We start from the raw sequence: 24,684 nt of genomic DNA on the forward strand, positions 1-24,684 counted from the left end.
TACATAGACAGTGATTACAGCTCCCAGCAGATCTCTATTACTTTTATATGGAAGGATTTGCTTTATCTATATTAGTTATCTACTTATTTTTCTTTAATCTTCACTATTTTTGGATGACATTTTGGGGGCTTCAGAACCAATTACCAGGTTTCCGTAGAGTTCTGGTCTCAACATACAATGGTCGTCCTGGAAGCAATTCATATTGTAACTTGAGGGAGCACTGTATAAAAATTCCCATATACATAATTTCTTTTTCCAGACCCTGTATTTGTGGGATCGCTGGTGGTGTCCGAGAGCAGCTTCAAAGAAGACGATAAACTATATATCTTATTCCGAGAAAGGAGTCTGGAGGGGGAGAGCGGCCCCGCTATGGTATCACGGATTGCCCGGATTTGCTTGGTGAGGATGGGGTTCCCTTTAGTTATGTCCGGGTTTACATTATCTGCTGGGTTCAATGACTATCCTGTTATCCATCTCGCGTTTTTATTACAGAATGATGAAGGCGGGATGCGTTCGCTGGTTGGAAAGTGGACATCCTTCCTTAAGGCAAGGCTTGTGTGCTCCGTCATTGGTCCAGATGGAGTGGAAACATCTTTTGATCAGCTACGTAAGTAACATGCTTCCCTGCAGGAAGTCACGTACAGCTAAAGAGAAAAGGCATTTCTGTGAATGTATCTATGTATCTAATGTATCATGTGAAGTAAATCTATGTAGTTATAATGATCGATGAACAGGGCTCAGTTTCCAGCATTGAGCATGGCCCATCAATCAATGAAGCCAGTGTGGGAGGGAGGGGGTGCGCATGCTGGGGGCTCAGCGACACCTTTGTGACACTTGAGCTTCTAAAGAAAAACATGATTTTATAACTGTGAAAACGGCCATCAGCAAAGACAAAGTTATGATTTGTTTCATTCCTTGCACCTGTGTCTACAGATTCCCTGTTATTTAGTTAATGGATTTTTTCCCACCTTTAGGGCTTGTTCACTTAGTAAAATAGAAATAGAAAATAGTAAAATTCTGCCTTAAAATCCTTGTGTTTTTTTTTTTAATTATTGATTCTGCTGCAGATTTGTAGACTTGTTGAAAAAATCTGTGATGCACAGATTGTAGAGATTCAATTGTGGTGAGCCAGGGGGGTGCGGTGTGAGGTGTATGGGGCAGATGTTGTCGCCATGTTCGTGACGCCAGGTTGTGGTTTTCCCGGTAACCACCCGAAGGTAGTACCGCTATCCCTAGGTTAGGCAGGGTAATAATAGTCCAAGACCAGGTTAGGGTTAACGGTAGCTTTACTGAGGTAGACAGATGGTAATAGTCTTTACAGCTAGGCCAGGATCCCAGAGAGGTGACCAGTAACACAAAGGGGACCTTTCAGCTTGCTGGGACTTGCAGTGTTTGGACAGACTTCAACTCAGCCACGCTGACTATAATAGATTTGACTATAGACTTGACTTGACTGTAGGTAGTGACAACAGACTAGGGGTGTGAATCGCCAAGAATTTGGCGATTCGATTCGAATCGCGATACCAGTGTGGCGATTCGATATATCCCGATATATCGCGATACCGTCTAGGTGACGATACATCGCGATATATCCCGATATATCGCCCACCTGGGAGCATTCATAGATCCCAATAGACGCCGCTGTCAGCTTTGACAGCGGCGATCTAGTACTCCGGTGCTCACTTTTCTCATGTTATCCCGTCCGGGCTGCAAAATAAAATAAAACGCACTTTATCTTACCTGCCAACGAGCCCCCGGAGCTCCGGTACAGGTGTTCGGTCCCCGGGCTGTATTCTTCTTACTTCCTGTTAGTCCGGCACGTCACATGGAGCTTCAGCCTATCACCAGCGGAGGCGGGACATCGCTGCGGCTGGTGATAGGCTGAAGCTCCATGTGACGTGCCGGACTAACAGGAAGTAAGAAGAATACAGCCCGGGGACCGAACACCTGTACCGGAGCTCCGGGGGCTCGTTGGCAGGTAAGATAAAGTGCGTTTTATTTTGCAGCCTGGATAGGATAAAATGAGAAAAGTGCGCACCGGATACTCCTTTAATAGCCAGCCGCGGCGATTGTCGCATGCTGGCTATTAGCGGCGGCCCCCGGCTACTGAAATCAGCCGGGGGTCGCATAGTACGGAGTGGGCACGAGTCGGAGCCCGCTCCATAGCCGTGTCAGATCCGGCCTGCCCGGCTCCACTAATGTGGAACTTTTATCTCCTGATTCCCAGGACAGGACATGCTGTTCCGGGCGTCCGCAGATAAAAATTCCACATCCCTAAAAGAATCGATTCAAAAATATTTTGAATCGATTCTGTATCGGCAAATGAAAAATCGCGATTATCGCGAGAATCGATTTTTTCTTACATCCCTACAACAGACAGAGATGACTTGACTTACTGACTTGTGGCTGTAATTTAGGCTTGAGGCTCCAGATGTGCTGGACACTTGCTCTGAGACGTCTGGACTGGACTTGACCTCAGGATCTAAGAGAGAAATGGTAGTACCTCCCCCTCTTATAAAGGGGGGATGAGCAAGGAGCTCATAGGTCAAGCCGCAAGTCACCTGGTTAGCTGGGGCTCTCTGGGTAACAAAACATGTGACAACAGTATCCTGTGACTAACTCAAAGCTCCTCAAAGGTCCTTTATATATAATACACCTAATATACAGATAACGCAATGGGGAGACACTGCAGGAGAGACCCTAAGGCACAGAGGGACTCAACCTGACAGGGCCTAAGTACTGTACGGGACTATATCCTTTACTGGGACATCACACAATTAAGATCTATGGGAAATTGATTTTTACCCCAGCAGTCACCTGCACCCCCAAGTAGCGGAATTCGGAAGGCCCAGAGTCAATATCTCAGGCATAAAAGGCAACAGGTCCGGAGGGCCCAGGGTGGATTTGTCACAGTTTAAGAGGCCTGAAAACCTGCCATAAGACTCATAAAAGGAGGAGGCGAGGCGGCCGCTTCACCCATAACAGCAGCATATCGTCACTACAAAGTGTCCTCTATCTGACCAAGAACTCCCCATGCAACTTATAAAATTCACAGGGAAGACCTTTCTCCGTGGCATTTGAGAAAACCCCAAGAGCTTCAGGAGATGGATTTTTCATGTAAAAAAAAAAGTTTATTTGGACATGAAAAACAATGCAGGTTCAGCTTTGAAATCAGTGCAGATTTTAGCAATGTGAATACGCCCTTAGACTGGAATCACACGGCAGCTTCTGGTGCAGTCTGAGGTGAAGCCGAAGACAGAAGTGGATCCAGCAAGACAAAGAATTACAATTCCTTCCTTTATTTTTCCCATTGCTTTTAAACCTTTTCCTGGCTCTGATTCACAAATGACTTCACCAAAAACGGCATGTGCGGTTCCAGCTTTAGAAGTAATGGTGCATTGACAGGGTGTGTTCCCTTCCCGATGTGACTGCGATGGTCCTCCCCACCTATTCCCAAAATAAAGGACCTTGTCCTACAGGGCACCTTTCCTGTTCACATGAATGCAGCTACACAGCGGGTGAACAGGAGCAGTACTGTGAAGAGCCCCACGGGACCGATCATGGTGCATTCTGGGATTGTTATAGAACTAATTCCCCAATATGTTTTTTGCACCTCAAGACAACTAAAGTAGAATTACACTTTAAAGGGGTATTCCAGGAAAAAACTTTTTCTTTTATATCAACTGGCTCCAGAAAGTTAAACAGATTTGTAAATTACTTCTATTAAAAAATCTTAATCCTTTCAATAATTATCAGCTGCAGAAGTTGAGTTGTTGTGTTCTGTCTGGCAACAGTGCTCTCTGCTGACATCTCTGCTTGTCTAGGGAAAAGAGGTTTCCTATGAGGATTTGCTTCTAAACTGGGCGGTTCCCAAGACAGGTGTCATCAGAGAGCACCTAGACAGAAAAGAACAACTCAACTTCAGAAGCTGATAAGTACTGAAAGGATGAAGATTTTTTAATAGAAGTAATTTGCAAATCTGTTTAACTTTCTGGAGCCAGTTGATATATAAAAAAAGTTTTTTCCTGGATAACCCCTTTAAGGGTAGGGTCTCACATGCCGTACTTTACTGCATATTTGCTGCTGCATGTTTTCCTACCCATTGAAATAGGTAGCAAAATCAGCTGCAGAAACTAAGCAGCAAAATACGGCACATGTGACCCTGCGCTAAAGTGGTTTGTTTAATACAAGAAATCTTTGTTTTATCATTAATTTAATGTAATTGCAGGGAAGCTGAAGTTTTTATACAACGACAGCAGGATTCCCCCTGGGCACAGTACATCACCTGTGACTGCTACGTATTCTACAGAGGTGACTTAGCTGTCAGATCAGGACCGGAGTGTTAGCGAGTACAGATATGACACGTTATCGATTCGCACTGTATGTGTTGCGCTCATCACAGCAGACAGACCCCCGCTCTGTACCCTGTTACTTCTTCCTCTGTATCTTCCTTGCACCATCACTTCTTCAGTCTATTTGCCTGATCAGCGATGGGAAGTTGCTGGTGTGAATTAGGCCTAAGGGCCCGAAGCTGTGGAGAGACAAATGAATGACGAGAACTGGTAAACAAATAATGCGTCCTGAGTAATACTACATAATGCACACTAAGAAAGCTGCACGCTTCTAACCATCGGCCAATGCAATAAACCTGCGCAATCGGACCCGCCGGTCCCGCCCCGGCTTCACGGCAATAATCCAAAAGGAAAGAATGTCCAGCGCTAGGTGTGCACTTAAAAGCTTATTTATTTCTTGACATGGAGTCACAATAACAGGTAAAGGAACGTCTGACGCGTTTTGCACTCACAGGTGCTTAATCGTAGACGATTAAGCACCAGTGAGTGCGAAACGCGTCAGACGTTCCTTTACCTGTTATTGTGACTCCATGTCAAGAAATATTTAAGCTTTTAAGTGCACACCTAGCACTGGACATTCTTTCCTTTTGGATACTACATAATGGTCCTGATCTGGAGTCTTAGTTACCACAATCATCAGTCAGGTTACGTCTCTCTATTCAGCTTATGATATCACTGGAAAATATTTCTCAGATCTAGGATTATTTTCCCCATTTTTTTTTTTTTCCTGACTGCACAGTGTACACTGCGCTGAACCCAGACGCCATTTATACTGCGACAAGGGATAACAGGGGAGGGGGGGGGGGGGAGCGAGGGCTTATTTTATCTTTTACAAATGTTACCCTATGAAAAAGTAATGAACTCCCCATGACACCACTTGAGTCACCACATGTCTTGGCAGAACTTTCTAGTGCTTGTCAATGACCCGGCTCTTTCTGCGATGGAGTGTTTATTATTAAAGGCAGGCTCCGTAGAGAAAAGAGAATGGGGATCGCAGACGGGAGTTTTCCTTCTCAAGATGACTTTATTAAGAAAGAAAATCGGCTTTTTCTAGTTCTGTTAAACGCTTTGTTTTGCTTCTCGGCTTCTTTCCATAGTTTTCTGCATTTTTTTTTTTTTTTAGATCAAATCTTTATTTAAAGTCATCAAAAATGATAAGGGTAAGGCCAGTGTTTACCAACCAGGGAACATCCGGCTGTTACAAAACTACAACTCTCAGCATGCACGGACAGCCTTCGGCTGTCCGGGCATGCTGGGAGTTGTAGTTTAGCAACAGCTGGAGGCACCCTGGTTGAGTAACACTGGGTTAGACACACAGGCCCAGCTATATGCATTTGCACAGGATGTGGCAGGATAAGCAAATCTCTTTCAAATTTCTTCAGAATTTCACCCAAAATTGCGTTCCTGTGCAGCTGGATTTGTTTTGGGCAAATCGGCTGTTGTTTTAGCGCTCGGACCCAAAACGTATTTCGGGAAACACACGTATCTCTAAGGAGGAGTTGTATCTAATGGACAGATCTGTGTCATAGCTGGATTACTGAAAAAAAAAAAGGCATGAAGATTGGGCTATGCATTTAGGGAAAATATCTATATATTGTGGCCAAAAAGAAAAGTGCTGTAAAGTAACATGTAGTGCAGTATTATACATCTGCAGTACAGTAGTCACCCGCTAACTACATCACTCGTTGCTAGGCAATACACCAAGCATAAGGACTATAGACACCTTTGAATTCATTGCTTTGTACTTGTTGCTTATTTTCTCTTCTACAGCCTCCTGCAGTGTCCTGTTCACCATCATATCGAGCAGAAGCAGTCTGACGGCTCAGTCTCCAGTCCTTATCTCTCCTCTCCTGTACAAATATGTCAGATAATTTTATGACTACTTGAAAGTTGCCCTTTGATCTGAACACATATCACCTTGCAAGTTTGTACAGAAGAGGAGATATAAGGGCTGCAGACCAAACAGTCAGACTGCTTCTGTTGGATATGATGGTGAACTGCAGGAGGCTGTAGAAGAGAAACTTAACATTAGTAATAAAACCCTATGGAGGAACTGTTTTTGCTTCATAATAAGTACAAAGCAAGTTTAGAAATCAGCGTTTTCCAGTCAGTGTGCCTCCAGCTGTTACAAAACTACAAGTCTCAGCATGCCCGGACAGCCAAACTGTACAAACTTGCAAGGTGATATGTGTCCAGAACAAAGGGCAACTTTCATGTAGTCATAAATCAGCTTAGATATTTGTACAGGAGAGGGGAGATAAGGACTGGAGACTGAGCCATCAGACTGCTTCTGCCAGATATGATGGTGAACAGGACACTGCAGGAGGCTGTAGAAGAGAAACTTAACATTAGTAATAAAACCCTATGGAAGAACTGTTTTTGCTTCATAATAAGTACAAAGCAAGCTTATAAATCAGTGTTTCCCAGTCAGTGTGCCTCCAGCTGTTAAAAACTACAACTCTCAGCATGCCTGGACAGCCAAACTGTACAAACTTGCAAGGTGATATGTGTCCAGATCAAATTTCTCTTCTACAGCCTCCTGCAGTGTCCTGTTCACCATCATATCTGGCAGAAGCAGTCTGACGGCTCAGTCTCCAGTCCTTAACTCTCCTCTCCTGTACAAATATGTAAGATAATTTTATGACTACTTAAAAGTTGTACAGGAGAGCAGTGATGAGGACTGGAGACTGAGCCGTCAGACTGCTTCTGCCAGACATGATGGTGAACAGGACACTGCAGGAGGCTGTAGAAGAGAAAATAAGTACAAAGCAATGAATTCAAAGGTGTTTATAGTCCTTATGCTTGGTGTGTTGCCTAGCAATGAGTGATGTAGTTAGCGGGTGAATATTGTACTGCAGATGTATAATGCTGCACTATATGTTCCCTGGTTGGGAAACACTGCTGTATATCATCAGGAACAATCCTTTCCATTGTACCCTAGTAGGGCATACGGGCATCAGTAGAAATACTAATAATATTTTCATTGCTTAGAATGAACTTCCAGCAGATATATAAACTAATTTTTCATCTCTCTCGTTGTGTCTTCTTGCAGGGGATATATTCATCCAGCAGACTCAGGACAAGCAGAACCCCCTGATTTATGGGGTGTTCACCACATTAGGGTAAGAACATAACTAAATAGCGTCTGTTGCTTTGTCTCTTTGTCTTTAGTCTCCAGATATACTGTATGTGTCTTATATTGTTTATCACTAGAGATGAGCGAACTTACAGTAAATTCGATTTGTCACGAACTTCTCGGCTCGGCAGTTGATGACTTATCCTGCGTAAATTAGTTCAGCCTTCAGGTGCTCCCGTGGGCTGGAAAAGGTGGATACATTCCTAGAAAAGAGTCTCCTAGGACTGTATCCACCTTTTCCAGCCCACGGGAGCACCAGAAAGCTGAACTAATTTATACAGGAAAAGTCATCAACTGCCGAGCCGAGAAGTTTGTGACGAATCGAATTTACTGTAAGTTCGCTCATCTCTATTTATTACACCACTGTTTGCCTGCCCTGCATGAAGACCAGGCCTGCACTTGGCATACTGTGTCCTCGTTGGCATGGTATACGGCTGTCTTGTCCCCCTGGTGTGTGATATCTTCGGTCACCCTGCTGTGTGTGTTTTTCCTAATGTATCTGTCTCTGTGCGTCTCTTAGTTCCGTGTTCCGGGGCTCTGCCGTCTGTGTGTTCTCTCTTGCTGACATCCGTGCAGTGTTTAATGGGCCATTCGCACACAAGGAGGGACATGGGTACCAGATGACTGCGTATACAGGGAAAACCCCCTATCCCCGACCTGGAGCGGTGAGATATGTTATGACAATATGAGAGCCTAAGTGGCACAATGATGCGGTGATAAGTGCACTGGGACTTTGAAATGTACGTTCAGTATTGGAGCCTACAAAAGGATTATTAGAATTTCTGCCTGTAATAATAGGGATGTTACAGTGTAAAAAACATTGGGGATACCTGGAAACACGCGAGCACCATAATGAGGAACTAGACGCTTACTGCATATTATTTAACTCATTGTAGAAACGATCTGCCGTAAGGTACTGTTCTCCAACCTGTAGCACTCCAGCTGGTGCAGAACTACAACTCCCAGCATGCCTGGACAGCTGAGGAGCCACAGGTTGGGAAACACTGCAGTAAAGTCTTAGGTTCCCTGTAGTTGTGGCTTCAGATTTATCATTTACCTTTATGGAATTGGAGATCTCTGATGATTATTTATTTTCATTGTGGAGAGTTTTCAGACCAAAGCAAAAATAATAAGAGGTGGAGAGAAAAATCATAGTATAAGAAAGCCTCCGGGACCCGGATAGGTCATTGGGGCGGTCTCCGCAGCTCCTCCCCGCCCCCACAGGCCTAAAAGGGGTGATCCAGGATTACAAAAAAACAGCTGATTTCTTAAAGAAACAGCACCACTCTACTGCAGTTCAGTTGAGTGAATGGCTTCCAATGTTATTACTACAAACAACCTGAGGACAGGGGTGACGCTGTTTTTGGAATAAATGAGCTAAATGTATCTATTTTTGAACTACCCCTTGTGATGTGTGAAGTGACGTGTCTTTCCCTGTATACAGGTAGGAAGAAATGTGTCGCTCGGGCCTGATGGCACCCAACTTGCCCAGGTCCCAGCAACTTTTTAAAACTATGGTCTCTTTCCACCTCTTACTTTAGTAGTTTTTACTAAAAAAGAAAATTGCAGCAGCACACTTGGTCACAAAATGGAGGCTCTTAGCGCACTTTTTTTTATCAAAACGTGTCCCCCCATCCACCACGCGGAGGTGGCCTCATTTCGGATGGGACCCGAACACACATTCTGAGCCTAATATTCAGAACACTCTCACAACCTCTCACACTCACAACCTCTGTTGGGCATATATATGGACATTTATCAACGGGTTTAGTCAGGTTTTCTTTACTATAATTGTCGCAAAATTGTCGCAACTGCGACTACGCGATTTTTCGTGCAACATTTTGACTGGAAAGCGAGAAAAGCAAGTTTTCCAAAAATTAACTACGTAGTAATTTAAAATGGACTACGGGTAGTCTGGTATTTATTAACTGCGACAGTCGCAACTGCGCAAAAAAAAAGTCACAACAGGGTTAAAAACTGACTAAATTTACTCCAGCTCAAACATGGAGCAGAAAAAGCTACTACCAAAGTAAAAAAGGAAAAATTGCTGACGTGAAAGAAAATTATCAACAGGCTGAAACCAGTTGATAAATAAGTCGCACATAAGCAATAAAAAAGTAAGGAAAAAATTACTAAAAAAAAAGATAAATAAGCAAACATTGATAAATGTCCCTCATAGCCTCTGACTGGGTGACATACTGGATCCATTATCAATTTAAAATCCCTCCTGTGAAAAGGGGGAGGGGTGCACGGCTACAGAGGGTGCCGTTCCCCCTAAGTTGCACAAACAAACAAAAAGAAAAATAGCCAGCACAAAAACCTAATACACTGGTGCACACTGCCATGGCAAATACAGCGTATACAAAAAAAAGAAGATTGCAGCAGCACACTTGGTCAAAAAATGGAGGCTCTTAGCGCACTTTTTGATCCAAACGTGTCCCCCCATCCACCACGCGGACGGTCAAATTATTCGTTTTTGGTCCATTCAGAGTAAATGATGTGTTCCACGACCTCACTCACTGCACCTGTTTCATGCTGCTTGTGGTTTGGGCAGCAGATTATAAATTCCCTTTAAAGCCCCCCATACACACAAGATTTGTGTCAACAGAACCCACTAATGTTACCCCCCCCCCTTCGTTTTTAGGCACATGACCCTCTTGTTCTTAGAGAGATAACCACAACCAATGGCTTATCTCTCCTCTCCGCATTCAGAATAGATGCACCCTCAGCTGAGCTGACTGTGCATGTGTAAAGGGAGATTGATGGATAATGAGGAATTACTTGGTTATGTCCTGTTTTACTTGATGGGCTTCTCTTTAATGAAAAATGTAATAGGGGATTTTCCAGGACTTTTTTAATGATGCTTTATCCTCAGGATAGGTTGTCAATATCTGAACCATGGGGGGTCTGACACCCGGCACCCCCACTGACCCGCCGAGGACACAGCCGGATGCAGACAACTCTATACATTGGGCTGTGCTGGGTAAATGCAGCTCCCAGGTAAATGTATGGAGTTATCTGCTTTCAGCTCCGTTCTCTCCGTATCCAAGTGCCGTGGCTCTGGCAAACATCTGGTCAGATATTGACAGACTATTCTAAGGATAAGCCATCAGTGATAAAGTCCCAGAAAAACCCTCTCGGGTCTATCCACACATACAGTATCCTGCACATATTTGCCATCCAGGATTTGAAGCGGTGTTCAATCAGTTAGTTTACATTGAAATCTGCAGCTTCAAATATGCAGCAGGATACTGTACATGTGAATACAGCCTTAGGGTATGTTCACACGGGCGGATTTTTTTGCAGGTTTTCCGCTGTGTATTTGAAAGGGGGCGGGCTCTTCTCGGCTGTCCGCAGCAGATTTTCCACGGCGGAATTTACGCTGCAGAAAATCCGCCGCAAGCCCCATTGAAGTCAGTAGGGATTGCGGCGGATTTTCCACAGCGTAAATTCCGCCGCGGAAAATCTGCTGCGGACAGCCGAGAAGAGTCCGCCTACTTTTAAATACACAGCGGAAAACCCGCAAAAAAAATCCGCCTATGTGAGCGTACTCTTACGGTCACACGTGCCGTTTTGCTGCTGCATATTTTCCTACACATTGAAGTGAATGAGTAGTCATACTAGCTGCTAGCTGAAAATATGCAACAAAATACGGCAAATGTGAACTTACCCTAAGGGTGTATTTACATGTACAGTATCCCGCACATATTTGATGCTGCAGATTAGTCATTTAGTTTACATTGCATAAAAATTGCAGCTTCATATCCTGTGCATCAAATATGCCCAGGATACTGTAGGTGTGAATACACCTTTAAATGGGCTTTCCAGCCCGATGACATCCTTTACAAATAGCTAAAAATGATTAAAAAAAAAAAAAAAAGCAACAAGTAATATTCACCTTATAAATCTGCTGCTTCTGGGCCAAAGCTTCCCTGCCGATCTCTGTTTACCAGCAGTGTCCTGCTGTCTCTGTGTCCCGTGATGACAGGACGTGGCGTTGCTTGATACAGGTAAACAGAGACCATAGGGGGACAAGGGAAGCGTCGGCTCAGGAGGAGCTTCTTGCTTCTTTATTTTAAAGGGGTATTCCAGGCAAAACCTTTTTTTATATATATATATCTATATCAACTGGCTCCGGAAAGTTAAACAGATTTGTAAATTACTTCTATTAAGAAATCTTAATCCTTCCAATAGTTATTAGCTTCTGAAGTTTTCTGTCTAACTGCTCAAGGATGATGTCACGTCCCGGGAGCTGTGCATGATGGGAGAATATCCCCATAGGAACTTCACAGCTCCCAGGACGTGAGTCATCAGAGAGCAGTTAGACAGAAAACAACAACTCAACTTCAGAAGCTAATAACTATTGGAAGGATTAAGATTTTTTAATAGAAGTAATTTACAAATCTGTTTAACTTTCCGGAGCCAGTTGATATATAAAAAAAAAGTTTTGGCCTGGAATACCCCTTTAAACTGTGAATTTATCATGTATGATTGTATTATTTCATTGTATTATTTCATGAAATTGTATTTCATTGTGATCTATTTTGCAGTGTGCAGGTGGATTCTCTGTCACCGGCATCCACTCCAGTAAGCTTTTTGGGGAGGATGTGCTTAGATTTGTACGCACACATCCCCTCATGTATACCTCCGTGTACCCCGTCCACCGGAGGCCTCTGCTCCTGCTGTCAGATGCCTTGTACACGTACACTAGCATTGCTGTAGACACTGTGCCCGCTGCTGATGGGGAGTACACGGTCCTGTTTTTGGGCACTGGTGAGTAACATGCTCTTGTTTATAGTCTCATAGACAGTATATTGACTGACCTGTTAGTGTTTCCCAACCAGTGTGCCTCCAGCTGTTGCAAAACTACAACTCCCAGCATGCCCGGACAGCCAAAGGTTGGGGAATATTGCTCTAATGCAGTGTTTCCCAACCAGTGTGCCTCCATCTGTTGCAAAACTACAACTCCCAGCATGCCCGGACAGCCAAAGGTTGGGGAATATTGCTCTAATGCAGTGTTTCCCAACCAGTGTGCCTCCATCTGTTGCAAAACTACAACTCCCAGCATGCCCGGACAGCCAAAGGTTGGGGAATATTGCTCTAATGCAGTGTTTCCCAACCAGTGTGCCTCCAGCTGTTGCAAAACTACAACTCCCAGCATGCCCGGACAGCCGTTGGCTGTCCGGGCATGCTGGGAGTTGTAGTTTTGCAACAGCTGGAGGCACACTGGTTGGAAAAAAACTTGTGTAGCTTATGATCAGGCTTCTCTCTCCTAAAGATCGTGGTACAGTGCAGAAGGTGATGATCCTGCCCAAAGGTCCTGAGGAGACAGAAGGCATCACTCTGGAGGAGGTGGAAGTGTTTAAGGTAAGACCTGATTTACTGCAGGGTCACACCATTATTATGTGATTTCTGTTTATAATAAGACTTCCCACAAAACCTGAAGGGGTAAAAAAATATATATATATTTTGAGGGTTCCCCTTTAAAGGGGTTATCCAGGAATTTAAAAAAAACAGACCTATTTCCTTTAAAAGACCGCTCCCTGTCTGTCTCCACTTTGGGTGTGGTATTTCAACTTTTCTCCATTCACTTCAATGGAACTGAGCTGCAGAATCACACCCAACCTGGAGACAGACTGGGAGCAGTCTTTGAACAAAATTATCTCTGTTTTTTAATTCCTGGATAACCCCTTTAAATATCTAAGGACTGTCCTGATCTGTTTCAGCAAAATCATATAATTCCCCATTATAGCTCTGTGTAGTTCCTCTGTTATGCCTCCTAGGAATGTCGGAGTAAACAGTCAGCTGGGTGTTACCAGTTTTGGGGGCGTGGCCTTTCACTATCCAATCAGAGATGACAGCGCAGAAACACACCCAGTTGGCTATTTATTCATACATTTCTAGGAGGAATAACAGAGTCCTATATACGTAATGTTTACTCATATCTAGACACTCACATCTCTTCTGTAAGGATCTGTTATCTTATATAGATTGATGTATGTTCAGTATGTGCAAAAACAATGCCCTGTCTCTTTCTCTTTGCCACATACAGGTGCCATCCCCTATTAAAAACATCAAAATTTCATCTAAGAGGGTAAGTGTCTCTCCATCACTATCCTAATTCATGTTGTAGAGGAGTCAGAAAGAATATGCCTTTATGTAAATTTGTACATACAGTATGTATAGGAGGACCATTGGGATAGCAAAAACGAGATTCCCATACTGCCCCATATAAAGTTTTAAGCCCCTATACTGCCCGCTATAGTTGTAGACCCCTATACTGCCCCCATTAATAGTTGTAGACCCCTATACTGCCCCATATATAGTTGTAGACCCCTATACTGCCCCATATATAGTTGTAGACCCCTATACTGGCCCATATATGATGTAGACCCCCTATACTGCCCCATATATAGTTGTAGGCCGCCTCTGTGCCCCCATATAGTTGTAGGCCGCCTCTGTGCCCCCATATAGTTGTAGGCGGTCTCTGTTCTCCCATATAGTTGTAGGCGGTCTCTGTGCTCCCATATAGTTGTAGGCCGCCGCTGTGCTCCCATATAGTTGTAGGCGGTCTCTGTGCTCCCATATAGTTGTAGGCGGTCTCTGTGCTCCCATATAGTTGTAGGCCGCTTCTGTGCTCCCATATAGTTGTAGGCCGCCTCTGTGCCCCCATATAGTTGTAGGCGGTCTCTGTGCTCCCATATAGTTGTAGGCGGTCTCTGTGCTCCCATATAGTTGTAGGCGGTCTCTGTGCTCCCATATAGTTGTAGGCCGCCTCTGTGCTCCCATATAGTTGTAGGCCGCCTCTGTGCCCCCATATAGTTGTAGGCCGCCTCTGTGCCCCCATATAGTTGTAGGCCGCTTCTGTGCTCCCATATAGTTGTAGGCCGTCTCTGTGCTCTTCCATATAGTTGTAGGCCGCCTCTGTGCCCCCATATAGTTGTAGGCGGTCTCTGTGCTCCCATATAGTTGTAGGCCGCCGCTGTGCTCCCATATAGTTGTATGCCACCTCTGTGCTCCCATATAGTTGTAGGCCGCCTCTGTGCTCCCATATAGTTGTAGGCCGCCTCTGTGCTCCCATATAGTTGTAGGCCGCCTCTGTGCCCCCATATAGTTGTAGGCCGCCTCTGTTCCCCCATATAGTTGTAGCCCGCCTCTGTGCCCCCATATAGTTGTAGGCGGTCTCTGTGCTCCCATATAGTTGTAGGCCACCTCTGTTCTCCCATATAGTTGTAGGCCACCTCTGTGCTCCCATATAGTTGTAGGCCGCCTCTGTGCTCCCATATAGTTGTAGGCCGCCTCTGTGCCCCCATATAGTTGTAGGCCGCCTCTGTGCCCCCATATAGTTGTAGGCCGCCTCTGTGCTCCAATATAGTTGTAGGCCGCCTCTGTTCTCCCATATAGTTGTAGGCCGCCTCTGTGCCCCCGTATAGTTGTAGGCGGCCTCTGTGCCCCCGTATAGTTGTAGGCCGCCTCTGTGCTCCCGTATAGTTGTAGGCCGCCTCTGTGCTCCCATATAGTTGTAGGCGGCCTCCGTGCCCCCATATAGTTGTAGGCGGCCTCTGTGCTCCCATATAGTTGTAGGCGGCCTCTGTGCTCCCATATAGTTGTAGGCCGCCTCTGTGCTCCCATATAGTTGTAGGCCGCCTCTGTGCTCCCATATAGTTGTAGGCGGCCTCTGTGCCCCCATATAGTTGTAGGCCGCCTCTGTGTTCCCATATAGTTGTAGGCCGCCTCTGTGCTCCCATATAGTTGTAGGCCACCTCTGTGCTCCCATATAGTTGAAGGCCGCCTCTGTGCTCCCATATAGTTGTAGGCCACCTCTGTGCCCCCATATAGTTGTAGGCGGTCTCTGTGCCCCCATACAGTTGAAGGCCGCCTCTGTTCTCCCATACAGTTGTAGGCGGCTTCTGTGCCCCCATATAGTTGTAGGCTGCCTCTGTGCCCCCATATAGTTGTAGGCCGCCTCTGTGCCCCCATATAGTTGTAGGCTGCCTCTGTGCCCCCATATAGTTGTAGGCCGCCTCTGTGCTCCCATATAGTTGTAGGCGGCCTCTGTGCCCCCATATAGTTGTAGGCGGCCTCTGTGCCCCCATATAGTTGTAGGCGGCCTCTGTGCCCCCATATAGTTGTAGGCCGCCTCTGTGCTCCCATATAGTTGTAGGCCGCCTCTGTGCCCCATATAGTTGTAGGCGGCCTCTGTGCCCCCATATAGTTGTAGGCGGCCTCTGTGCCCCCATATAGTTGTAGGCCGCCTCTGTGCCCCCATATAGTTGTAGGCCGCCTCTGTGCCCCCATATAGTTGTAGGCCGCCTCTGTGCTCCCATATAGTTGTAGGCGGCCTCTGTGCCCCCATATAGTTGTAGGCGGCCTCTGTGCCCCCATATAGTTGTAGGCGGCCTCTGTGCCCCCATATAGTTGTAGGCCGCCTTTGTGCTCCCATATAGTTGTAGGCCGCCTCTGTGCCCCATATAGTTGTAGGCGGCCTCTGTGCCCCCATATAGTTGTAGGCGGCCTCTGTGCCCCCATATAGTTGTAGGCCGCCTCTGTGCCCCCATATAGTTGTAGGCCGCCTCTGTGCCCCCATATAGTTGTAGGCCGCCTCTGTGCTCCCATATAGTTGTAGGCGGCCTCTGTGCCCCCATATAGTTGTAGGCGGCCTCTGTGCCCCCATATAGTTGTAGGCGGCCTCTGTGCCCCCATATAGTTGTAGGCCGCCTTTGTGCTCCCATATAGTTGTAGGCCGCCTCTGTGCCCCATATAGTTGTAGGCGGCCTCTGTGCCCCCATATAGTTGTAGGCGGCCTCTGTGCTCCCATATAGTTGTAGGCCGCTTCTGTGCTCCCATATAGTTGTAGGCGGCCTCTGTGCCCCCATATAGTTGTAGGCCGCCTCTGTGCTCCCATATAGTTGTAGGCCGCTTCTGTGCTCCCATATAGTTGTAGGCCGCCTCTGTGCCCCCATATAGTTGTAGGCCGCCTCTGTGCTCCCATATAGTTGTAGGCCACCTCTGTGCCCCATATATAGTTGTAGGCCGCCTCTGTGCTCACATATAGTTGTAGGCCGCCTCTGTGCTCCCATATAGTTGTAGGCCGCCTCTGTGCTCCCATATAGTTGTAGGCCGCCTCTGTTATCCCATATAGTTGTAGGCGGCCTCTGTGCTCCCATATAGTTGTAGGCGGCCTCTGTGCTCCCCATATAGTTGTAGGCGGCCTCTGTGCTCCCATATAGTTGTAGGCGGCCTCTGTGCCCCCATATAGTTGTAGGCCGCCTCTGTGCCCCCCATATAGTTGTAGGCCGCCTCTGTGCCCCCCATATAGTTGTAGGCCGCCTCTGTGCCCCCCATATAGTTGTAGGCTCCCTGTCCTGTGTGCCATCATATATAGTAGTAGGTAGGTGGCCCCCACAGACATACTTCCCAGCAGCCCAGCCATAGCAGTAGGTTGCCAGACCAGAGGAGCACTGAAGCTGACATGGGGGGTAGTTTAGTTACCGTCCTGTTGCCCACTCCAGGGTCCAGACTCGCACTCTCCTAAGGCCCCCCCTGCTCTGCTCCTCAGGGTGCGACACATCCCAAGTGCCGGTAGCCACTACTCATTGACTTAAAGTGGCTTCAGCGCCAGCTACCACATTAGGATTGGGTAGCACGGGCCATGGCCACCTTAAGAACAGTAACCTATGGCTTCTCTGGCACAAAAAAAAAAAAGAAATAAAAAGATCAGACAGCCTAAAAAACTAAAAAAAAGACATAAGTCCTGCCTACGTGGGGAAAATGTATCAATGCTTGACACCAAATTAGTTGCAAATTTTGTTACAAGCCTCATTTCCACAGAAGAATTTGCTACTTTTTCAGTGTTTAGTGCAAAAAAATCTGGAGTGTTGCACAAGAATTTTCGACTTTTTATGGCTAGTGCCCTCCAGTTAGTAAACCCACCACACATGTGACCTAGGCTGCATTCACACCACATTATTGCAATACGGTTCCCGTATACGGTTTCAGTGTAAAAACCGTATGAAACCGTATTGCAAACTGTATGTATAGACATGTCACTGAAAACCGTATGCCAACCGTAGTATCTGGTTGTGTACGTTTTGCATCATTTACGGTTAAATCCTTTTTTTCCCGTACACAAAACCGTAGTCTACTACGGTTTTATGTCCGGGTGAAAAAACTGATAGAAACCGTGTATGTTTAAAAAAAAAAAAAAAAAAATGGTGGTCTATGGGAACCGTACAGAACCGTATGTGCGTACGGTTCCATACGGTTTGCACCATACGGTTTTTGACTTTGCACAGTTTTTTTTTGGGGGGGGGGGAATTTCAATCAAACAAGTGAAACTTTATTCATAATAGAGTGAAAAGTTAAAAACCTATACGTTTTTTTCTTAAAAATAACAGATGCAACCGGACATCATTTTCAAACCGTATACAAGTTAAAATTTGTACACACGTTTTGATACAGTTTAGTCAGGTTTTGAGGAATCAGTTTTTCATCAAAAACCTGATACGGGAACTGCATTGTAAAAACGTGGTGTGAATGCAGCCTTATCATTTCTTTTTATTTGCAGCACCAGTTATACGTCTCTTCAGATGTGGGGGTGACACAGCTTTCTCTCCATCGCTGTCCAGTCTACGGGAAGACTTGTGCAGACTGCTGTCTCTCCAGGGACCCTTATTGTGCCTGGGACGGGAATACAAACGCCTGCGCACGTTACACCCCATCACCCGTGCGGTAAGATAACATCTGTTTCCATGTTGTCTCTCATCAGAACAGAGCAGGGTGCTGGTTGGCTACGTGCCTCAAGGTATCCATATACCTTACAACACTGTGCCTCTAGCTGTAGCAAAACTACAACTCCCAGCATGCCTTCAACTGTCCGGGCATGCTGGGAGTTGTAGTTTTGCTACAGCTGGAGGCAAATTCACCGAAAAGTAGCCTCTTATTTGAATAAGAATGCAGTCATAAAACATAACCTTTAATATACATCACTTAAAAGTAGCCAAACATTATTCAAAAACGTGATAAACCAATTATGAAACCTCCACACTAAAACAATGAAATGTCCAGGGGGTCACGGGCTGCGGAGCATAACCCTATAGTTATAAGGGGGGGTGTTAGATAAGATGGTAGATATATGTAACATAACAAATCCCCTAGGAGTATGGATAGATGCTTATCTCCAATATGGGTCATCAGGAGACGGTGCACTCTGATACTTTGGGAAACCGCCTTGTGAACAGTCGCTTCGCTCCTCCCACGGGCAGAACCTGGTTAAATCCAAAAATCACAGGCACCTATCACTGTGGTGCCTGCAAGACATGTAAGTACATATGTGTTTCCAAACAGTTTAAAGGCCAACTTTTTTTTAGTCGCCAATTTGCCAATTGCAGACTTTAAAGAGTACCTTTCATCAAAAAAAAACTTTTGATATATTATAGATTAATGTATGCAGAATAACTTTCCAATTACATGTTATTAAAGAATATGCTTTTTCTATTTAATTTTCCACTTTGAAAAAATGACCACTAGAGGTCTCCCTACCAGTCCTGGCTGCAAGCCCATTTTATAGATTTCATGCTGGAGTCCTAAATCTCAGACTGCAGCCAGGACACAGACAAGCTCAGCACTGCTCCCTGCCTGTCAATCAGACAGGCAGGAGCCAGCACTGTGCTCTTAGCACAGCAGAGCATACTCCTGACTCTGCCTTACTGCATGCCCTCATTCATTTTACTATCAGAGCTCGATCTTTCTTCTCTCTGCACATGCAGTTGTAAACAGAGAGGAGAAGATTCAGAGCTGCCGGCTGCTGTGTTCACAGCCTCTATGCTTGGCCACGCCCCCCTTCCTCCCTCACACTAGGACAGCTGAATGAGCAACCAAGAAGACAATAAATCAGGTTGAATGAAAAGAAACACAGGGATAATGTCAGTGAGAGTCAGGGACAGATGTGGGGGGGGGGGGGGGTGGATTAGGGAGAGTTTAGATCATGATTGGTACTCTTTAAATATTATCTATCTTTGTACTTGCCCCTGTGGCCATAAATACGTCGGCAAGACCAAAAGAGAGTTTGGCCAACGTATACTTGAACATTTGGGTGACATTAAACACCAATGTGAAAAACCACTTGCAACCCACATGAGACTAACCCATCCTGACTGTCCACTATCACTGGTCTTTCAGGCTATTGAGGTCCTACATTTGGGAATTAGAGGGGGAGACATAGACCGCCGCCTCCTGCAGAAGGAGGCACAATGGATCTACCGGTTAGGGGCGCTGGCCCCCAGAGGTTTAAACCACTGTTTGTCATTCACCTCATTCGAGTATATTCCATAGACCTATACGTCCTTTTGAGCTTCTGCCCTATTGTCATATATTCTTGTGGTTTGCTCATCAATAATTATTTTCCTGGAAAAGGCCCACACACCATGGACGAGTGCAAAATCTCATATCTGCTTTCATACCATTACATCTTGTTCCTTGCAGACGGAATAGGCGACAGGATGTTAAACATGGCGACCCAATGAGGCAGTGCCGAGGCTACAACATGCAAGGTATATGCCCGTGTTACAGCAATGCTGCTTTAATAACATTTTCCAGCTTTTATTTATCTTTCTCTTATCTATCTATCTATCTCATATCTATCTCATATCTATCTCATATCTATCTATCTCTCTCATATCTATCTATCTATCTCATATCTATCTATCGATCTCATATCTATCTCATATTTATCTCTCTCATATCTACCTATCTATCTCATATCTATCTATCTCATATCTATCTATCTCTCTCATATCTATCTATCTATCTCATATCTATCTATTTCTCTCATATCTATTTCTCTCATATCTATCTATCTCATATCTATCTCTCTCATATCTATCTATCTCATATCTATCTATCTCATATCTATCTATCTATCTCATATCTATCTATTTCTCTCATATCTATTTCTCTCATATCTATCTATCTCATATCTATCTATCTCATATATATCTATCTCATATCTATCTATCTCATATCTATCTATCTCATATCTATCTCATATCTATCTATCTGTCTCATATCTATCTCTCATATCTATCTATCTATCTATCTCATATCTATCTATCTCATATATATCTATCTCATATCTATCTCATATCTATCTATCTGTCTCATATCTATCTCTCATATCTATCTATCTCATATCTCTCTATCTCATATCTTTATCTCATATCTCTCTCTCTCTCATATCTTTATCTCATATCTCTCTCTCTCTCATATCTTTATCTCATATCTCTCTCTCTCTATCTCATATCTATCTATCTGTCTCATATCTATCTCTCATATCTATCTATCTCATATCTCTCTCTCTCTCATATCTTTATCTCATATCTCTCTCTCTCTCATATCTTTATCTCATATCTCTCTCTCTCTCTATCTCATATCTATCTATCTGTCTCATATCTATCTCTCATATCTATCTCATATCTCTCTCTCTCTCTCTCTCATATCTTTATCTCATATCTCTCTCTCTCTATCTCATATCTATCTATCTGTCTCATATTTATCTCTCATATCTATCTATCTCATATCTCTCTCTCTCTCATATCTTTATCTCATATCTCTCTCTCTCTCATATCTTTATCTCATATCTCTCTCTCTCTCTCTATCTCATATCTATCTATCTGTCTCATATCTATCTCTCATATCTATCTCATATCTCTCTCTCTCTCTATCTCATATCTTTATCTCATATCTCTCTCTCTCTCTCTATCTCAGATCTCTCTCTATCTCATATATCTCTCTCTCTCTCTATCTAGTGGAATCTAACCATTGTTCTTGTCTTACAGTAGATCGAGGGGTCTCGGAGAAGTTGCAGATAGGAGTTGAAGGGGGAACTGTATTTCTCCAGTGTGACACAAACTCTCCCCTGGAAAGTGTCACGTGGTTACTGCAGAGAGAAGGAACCCAGCACCGAAAAGAGGTACCAGCATCTGTGCTCTACTTCATTTACCAGCACATCACCTTTCCTTCTGCCAAGATCTTTTTATTATTCGTATACATATTTATACCTCAGAGCCATATGGTTTTGCTATGCATATTTTTATTTATTTTTTGCACTCTACAGTAAGGCCTTGTCCACACTGCTGAAATTCACCCGGCACAATTCTGCTTGCAGCAAAGTCCCATTGTTTTCAGAAGGATTCTGCCACTATATGCATACTCCAGATATCACGACCGCTGCCGCAGGAACGGGTGCTGCAGGAGATTGTGGGGGGGGGGGAGGGGGCACAGCAGCGGGACCACCGCGATCAGACATCTTATCCCCCTATACTTTGGATAGGGGATAAGATGTCTAACAACAGAGTACCCCGTTAAAATGTTCATCCTTTGGGCGGAATTCTGCCAGACTGCATTGCTGTCTATGGAGACTGCAATAACCGCGCGGTCCTACCTTTGTTGGTTTTGGCGGCATCCGCTACAGGCAGAATCTCCGAACCTCCCGGCAGAGATTTAGCAATGTGTATGAGGCCTAAAAGTATGTATACTGCAGCCGCTATCCCATCCACCTCTACTGGCTTCATGCTATTAATGGCTGAAGGAATAATCCATTGTAAGGGTATCATCACATGGCGGAAATTCTGTGCGGAATTTCGGTGAAAATTCTGGAGTACTTTACTGCAAATTAATTTGAATGGGATTTTGCAGTCCCATTTAGACAGCAGAAATTCTGTTTTCCGTATTTCATTAAAATAAACTTGTCTTATATTTTTGTGGAATTCTGTGGCGGAATCCAATAGAAATCAATGAGGCTTGAATTTCAGCGAATTACATAACACAGAATTCTGCCAAAATTCCACCGTGTGAACATTCCCTAAGAGAGAGCCTATTGGTTCAGCAGAGGAAACAACATGAGGCCACTGTAATGCACTTTCAACCGGAAGGTTGCTATTCAGCTATAATTATTATAGGAGGTTAACCTGGGACATGGACAGATGACGTATGTGCTTCACCTGCTGAGATCAGACATCAGGAAGTTTCCTGCGCTGCAGCAGCTTCTTCCCGCATCTGCTGTGACTTCTCCTCAGCCGCCTTCACATTAGTCAGTTCTTGCAGTAAAAGGAGCAGTTGTATGTAACAGAGATGAAGCTCCGATGCTGGATATTTACCCACCTAGATGCCACTGGCAGTAGCGATCAATGTGTCTTGGCAGCCATGGGCTTCTGAACGCCCCCAAGGATGTCGTGGTATTGACTGCTATTACAATCTGCCATTGGCAGGCTGTACTGGGAGATCAGTGTTTTGACAGCACACAGCAATGTCCCCTAGTGGATTTTTTATTTATTTTTTACATTATATATAATTTTTTATTACTTTACATAATATATATATATATTTTTTTTTTACATAAAATATCATTAATAATAAATTCTACAAAGAAAATTAACCTAATTGTTAGAGCCAGAAATATCTGAATTATTAAAATAAGCATAATATAATAACACAGTGGGATTGCACAGTGCAGTATCTTATGAACCCGTTTTCAAAGGGAACACGTCATCACTTTAAATCTGCCTGAAGTGCGGGTCATCTGAGTGGTCCCCTGCTGCTTCTCCTCACCAACCTTGATTGATAGATATCTTCCTATTTGGGTATAAGGAGAGATCTATCCATCAAGGCTGGTGTGGTGGGGTGAAAGAAAGGCACTGAGGACCGCACTGATGGCTCAAGGCATACTGGGAGCTGTAGTTTTGCAACAGCTGGAGGCAATCTGGCTGGGAAACACTAGTATAAATGTTATAAAATAAGCATACAAGGGATCGACCGATATCAATTTTCGATTATCGATACCGATAATCTGTGGAGGTTAAGGCCAATAGCTGATAATTTATACCGATATTCAAGGTGCGGGGGGGCATTATCGGACTATCGGCAAGGTAATTGCTGATACCGATAGCGTCCAAAATCGTGAATATCGGTTGATAATATCGGCCAAACAGATAATCGGTCGATCCCTAGAGAATACCCCTTTAACTGCCTCACAGCTATAGTAATATTGTGTTTCCTCACCAGGTCCGTCTTCACCCTATGGAAGGAGGCGCCATTCTACGCTCTGTACAGATCAATGACGCAGGCCTCTATACCTGCCTGGGGACAGAAAATGGTTTCCGGCGCTCACGTAGCAAAATAAGACTAAGTGTTCTACCCCGCGAAATGTTAGAAAAACTGACAGCTGCCCCCACTATGCTCCCATTGGCAGCACAGTGCCCACCCACCCGCGGCAGGCAGAAATCAAGAGCACAAGCGGAAAGGAACTGAGGGGGGTTCAAGTATGGACGTACCCGTAAGGAGAGAGCTGGCCGCCTGCAGCCCCACCGCCCAACTTTATCAAACACAAGAGACTCCGACTGCTGGGAGACTGTGGAGGCGGCACCTTCCCTGCTGACTGGCAGACGTGCCGTCTATAGGGAGCAGATGAGTATTGGTTTGTGTAGGGGGTGAAAGGTGTTAGTGGTAGTAAGACATTCCAGAACGATACTTTGTATAGAGAAGCGTGTGAGTGAGTATGTAGTGAGCGTGTGACGTATTCCTATTTATCACAAACACTGGATGCCAGATTTCTTGTTTTTTTGCCCTGTGAGAGGCTGCCATGTTGTGTACCCATTCTCGGCCTCATGTATTCGATTTCCTGCACAAGAGATTGAGTTGCACCACATTGAACTGGACAGATGCCAGGCGACACTGCTGGCCCTCCTGTAACTAGTCATATCAGGTCACAAACTGCAGTAAGATATTAAATCTATTTTGTATCTGGTCCTTGTTACAGTATTTTCAGTGAACCCGTCAAGTCCCCGATCTCCTGTGTTCCTGCTCACGTTTTTATATATTTATATATTTTATCTTTTTGCTAATATCTTTGCCGTATTATGCTGTACAGTTTTGAATTTAAAGGGGTTAGCCAGGAAAAAACTTTTACATATATATATATATATATATCTCAACTGGCTCCAAAAAGTTAAACGGATTTGTAAATTACTTCTATTAATAAAAATCTTCATCCTTTCAGTACTTATGAGCTTCTGAAGTTGAGTTGTGCTCACTGATGACACGTGTCTCGGGAACCGCCCAGTTTAGAAGCAAATCCCCATAGCAAACCTATTTTACTCTGTGCAGTTCCCGAGATAGACAGAGATGTCAGCAGAGAGCATT

The 24,684-nt window shown here is 44.6% G+C and overlaps 1 protein-coding gene across 12 annotated transcripts in view; it reads left to right on the forward strand.

Moving 5' to 3' along the window:
- Positions 1 to 24,400, forward strand: part of LOC130291575 (semaphorin-3F-like) — a 133,306-nt gene extending 108,906 nt beyond the window's left edge. For 6 of the 12 annotated variants that reach the window (XM_056540481.1, XM_056540491.1, XM_056540483.1 and 3 more), the window contains exons 9-19: positions 260 to 399; positions 493 to 607; positions 7,405 to 7,474; positions 8,009 to 8,153; positions 12,039 to 12,261; positions 12,767 to 12,855; positions 13,541 to 13,582; positions 18,056 to 18,219; positions 19,972 to 20,039; positions 21,324 to 21,457; positions 23,548 to 24,398. In XM_056540481.1, the coding sequence (XP_056396456.1) occupies positions 260 to 399; positions 493 to 607; positions 7,405 to 7,474; positions 8,009 to 8,153; positions 12,039 to 12,261; positions 12,767 to 12,855; positions 13,541 to 13,582; positions 18,056 to 18,219; positions 19,972 to 20,039; positions 21,324 to 21,457; positions 23,548 to 23,793 (1,436 nt within the window). In that variant the 3' untranslated portion in view covers positions 23,794 to 24,398. Of the gene's footprint in view, positions 1 to 259; positions 400 to 492; positions 608 to 7,404; positions 7,475 to 8,008; positions 8,154 to 12,038; positions 12,262 to 12,766; positions 12,856 to 13,540; positions 13,583 to 18,055; positions 18,220 to 19,971; positions 20,040 to 21,323; positions 21,458 to 23,547 lie in introns of all 12 variants that reach the window. The other 6 variants (XM_056540484.1, XM_056540486.1, XM_056540485.1 and 3 more) reach the window with 5 other exon arrangements.
- Positions 24,401 to 24,684: the final 284 nt, after the last annotated feature.

The sequence above is a fragment of the Hyla sarda genome, chromosome 9, assembly GCF_029499605.1.
Source record: "Hyla sarda isolate aHylSar1 chromosome 9, aHylSar1.hap1, whole genome shotgun sequence".
In the NCBI taxonomy this organism is placed as follows: domain Eukaryota; kingdom Metazoa; phylum Chordata; class Amphibia; order Anura; family Hylidae; genus Hyla; species Hyla sarda.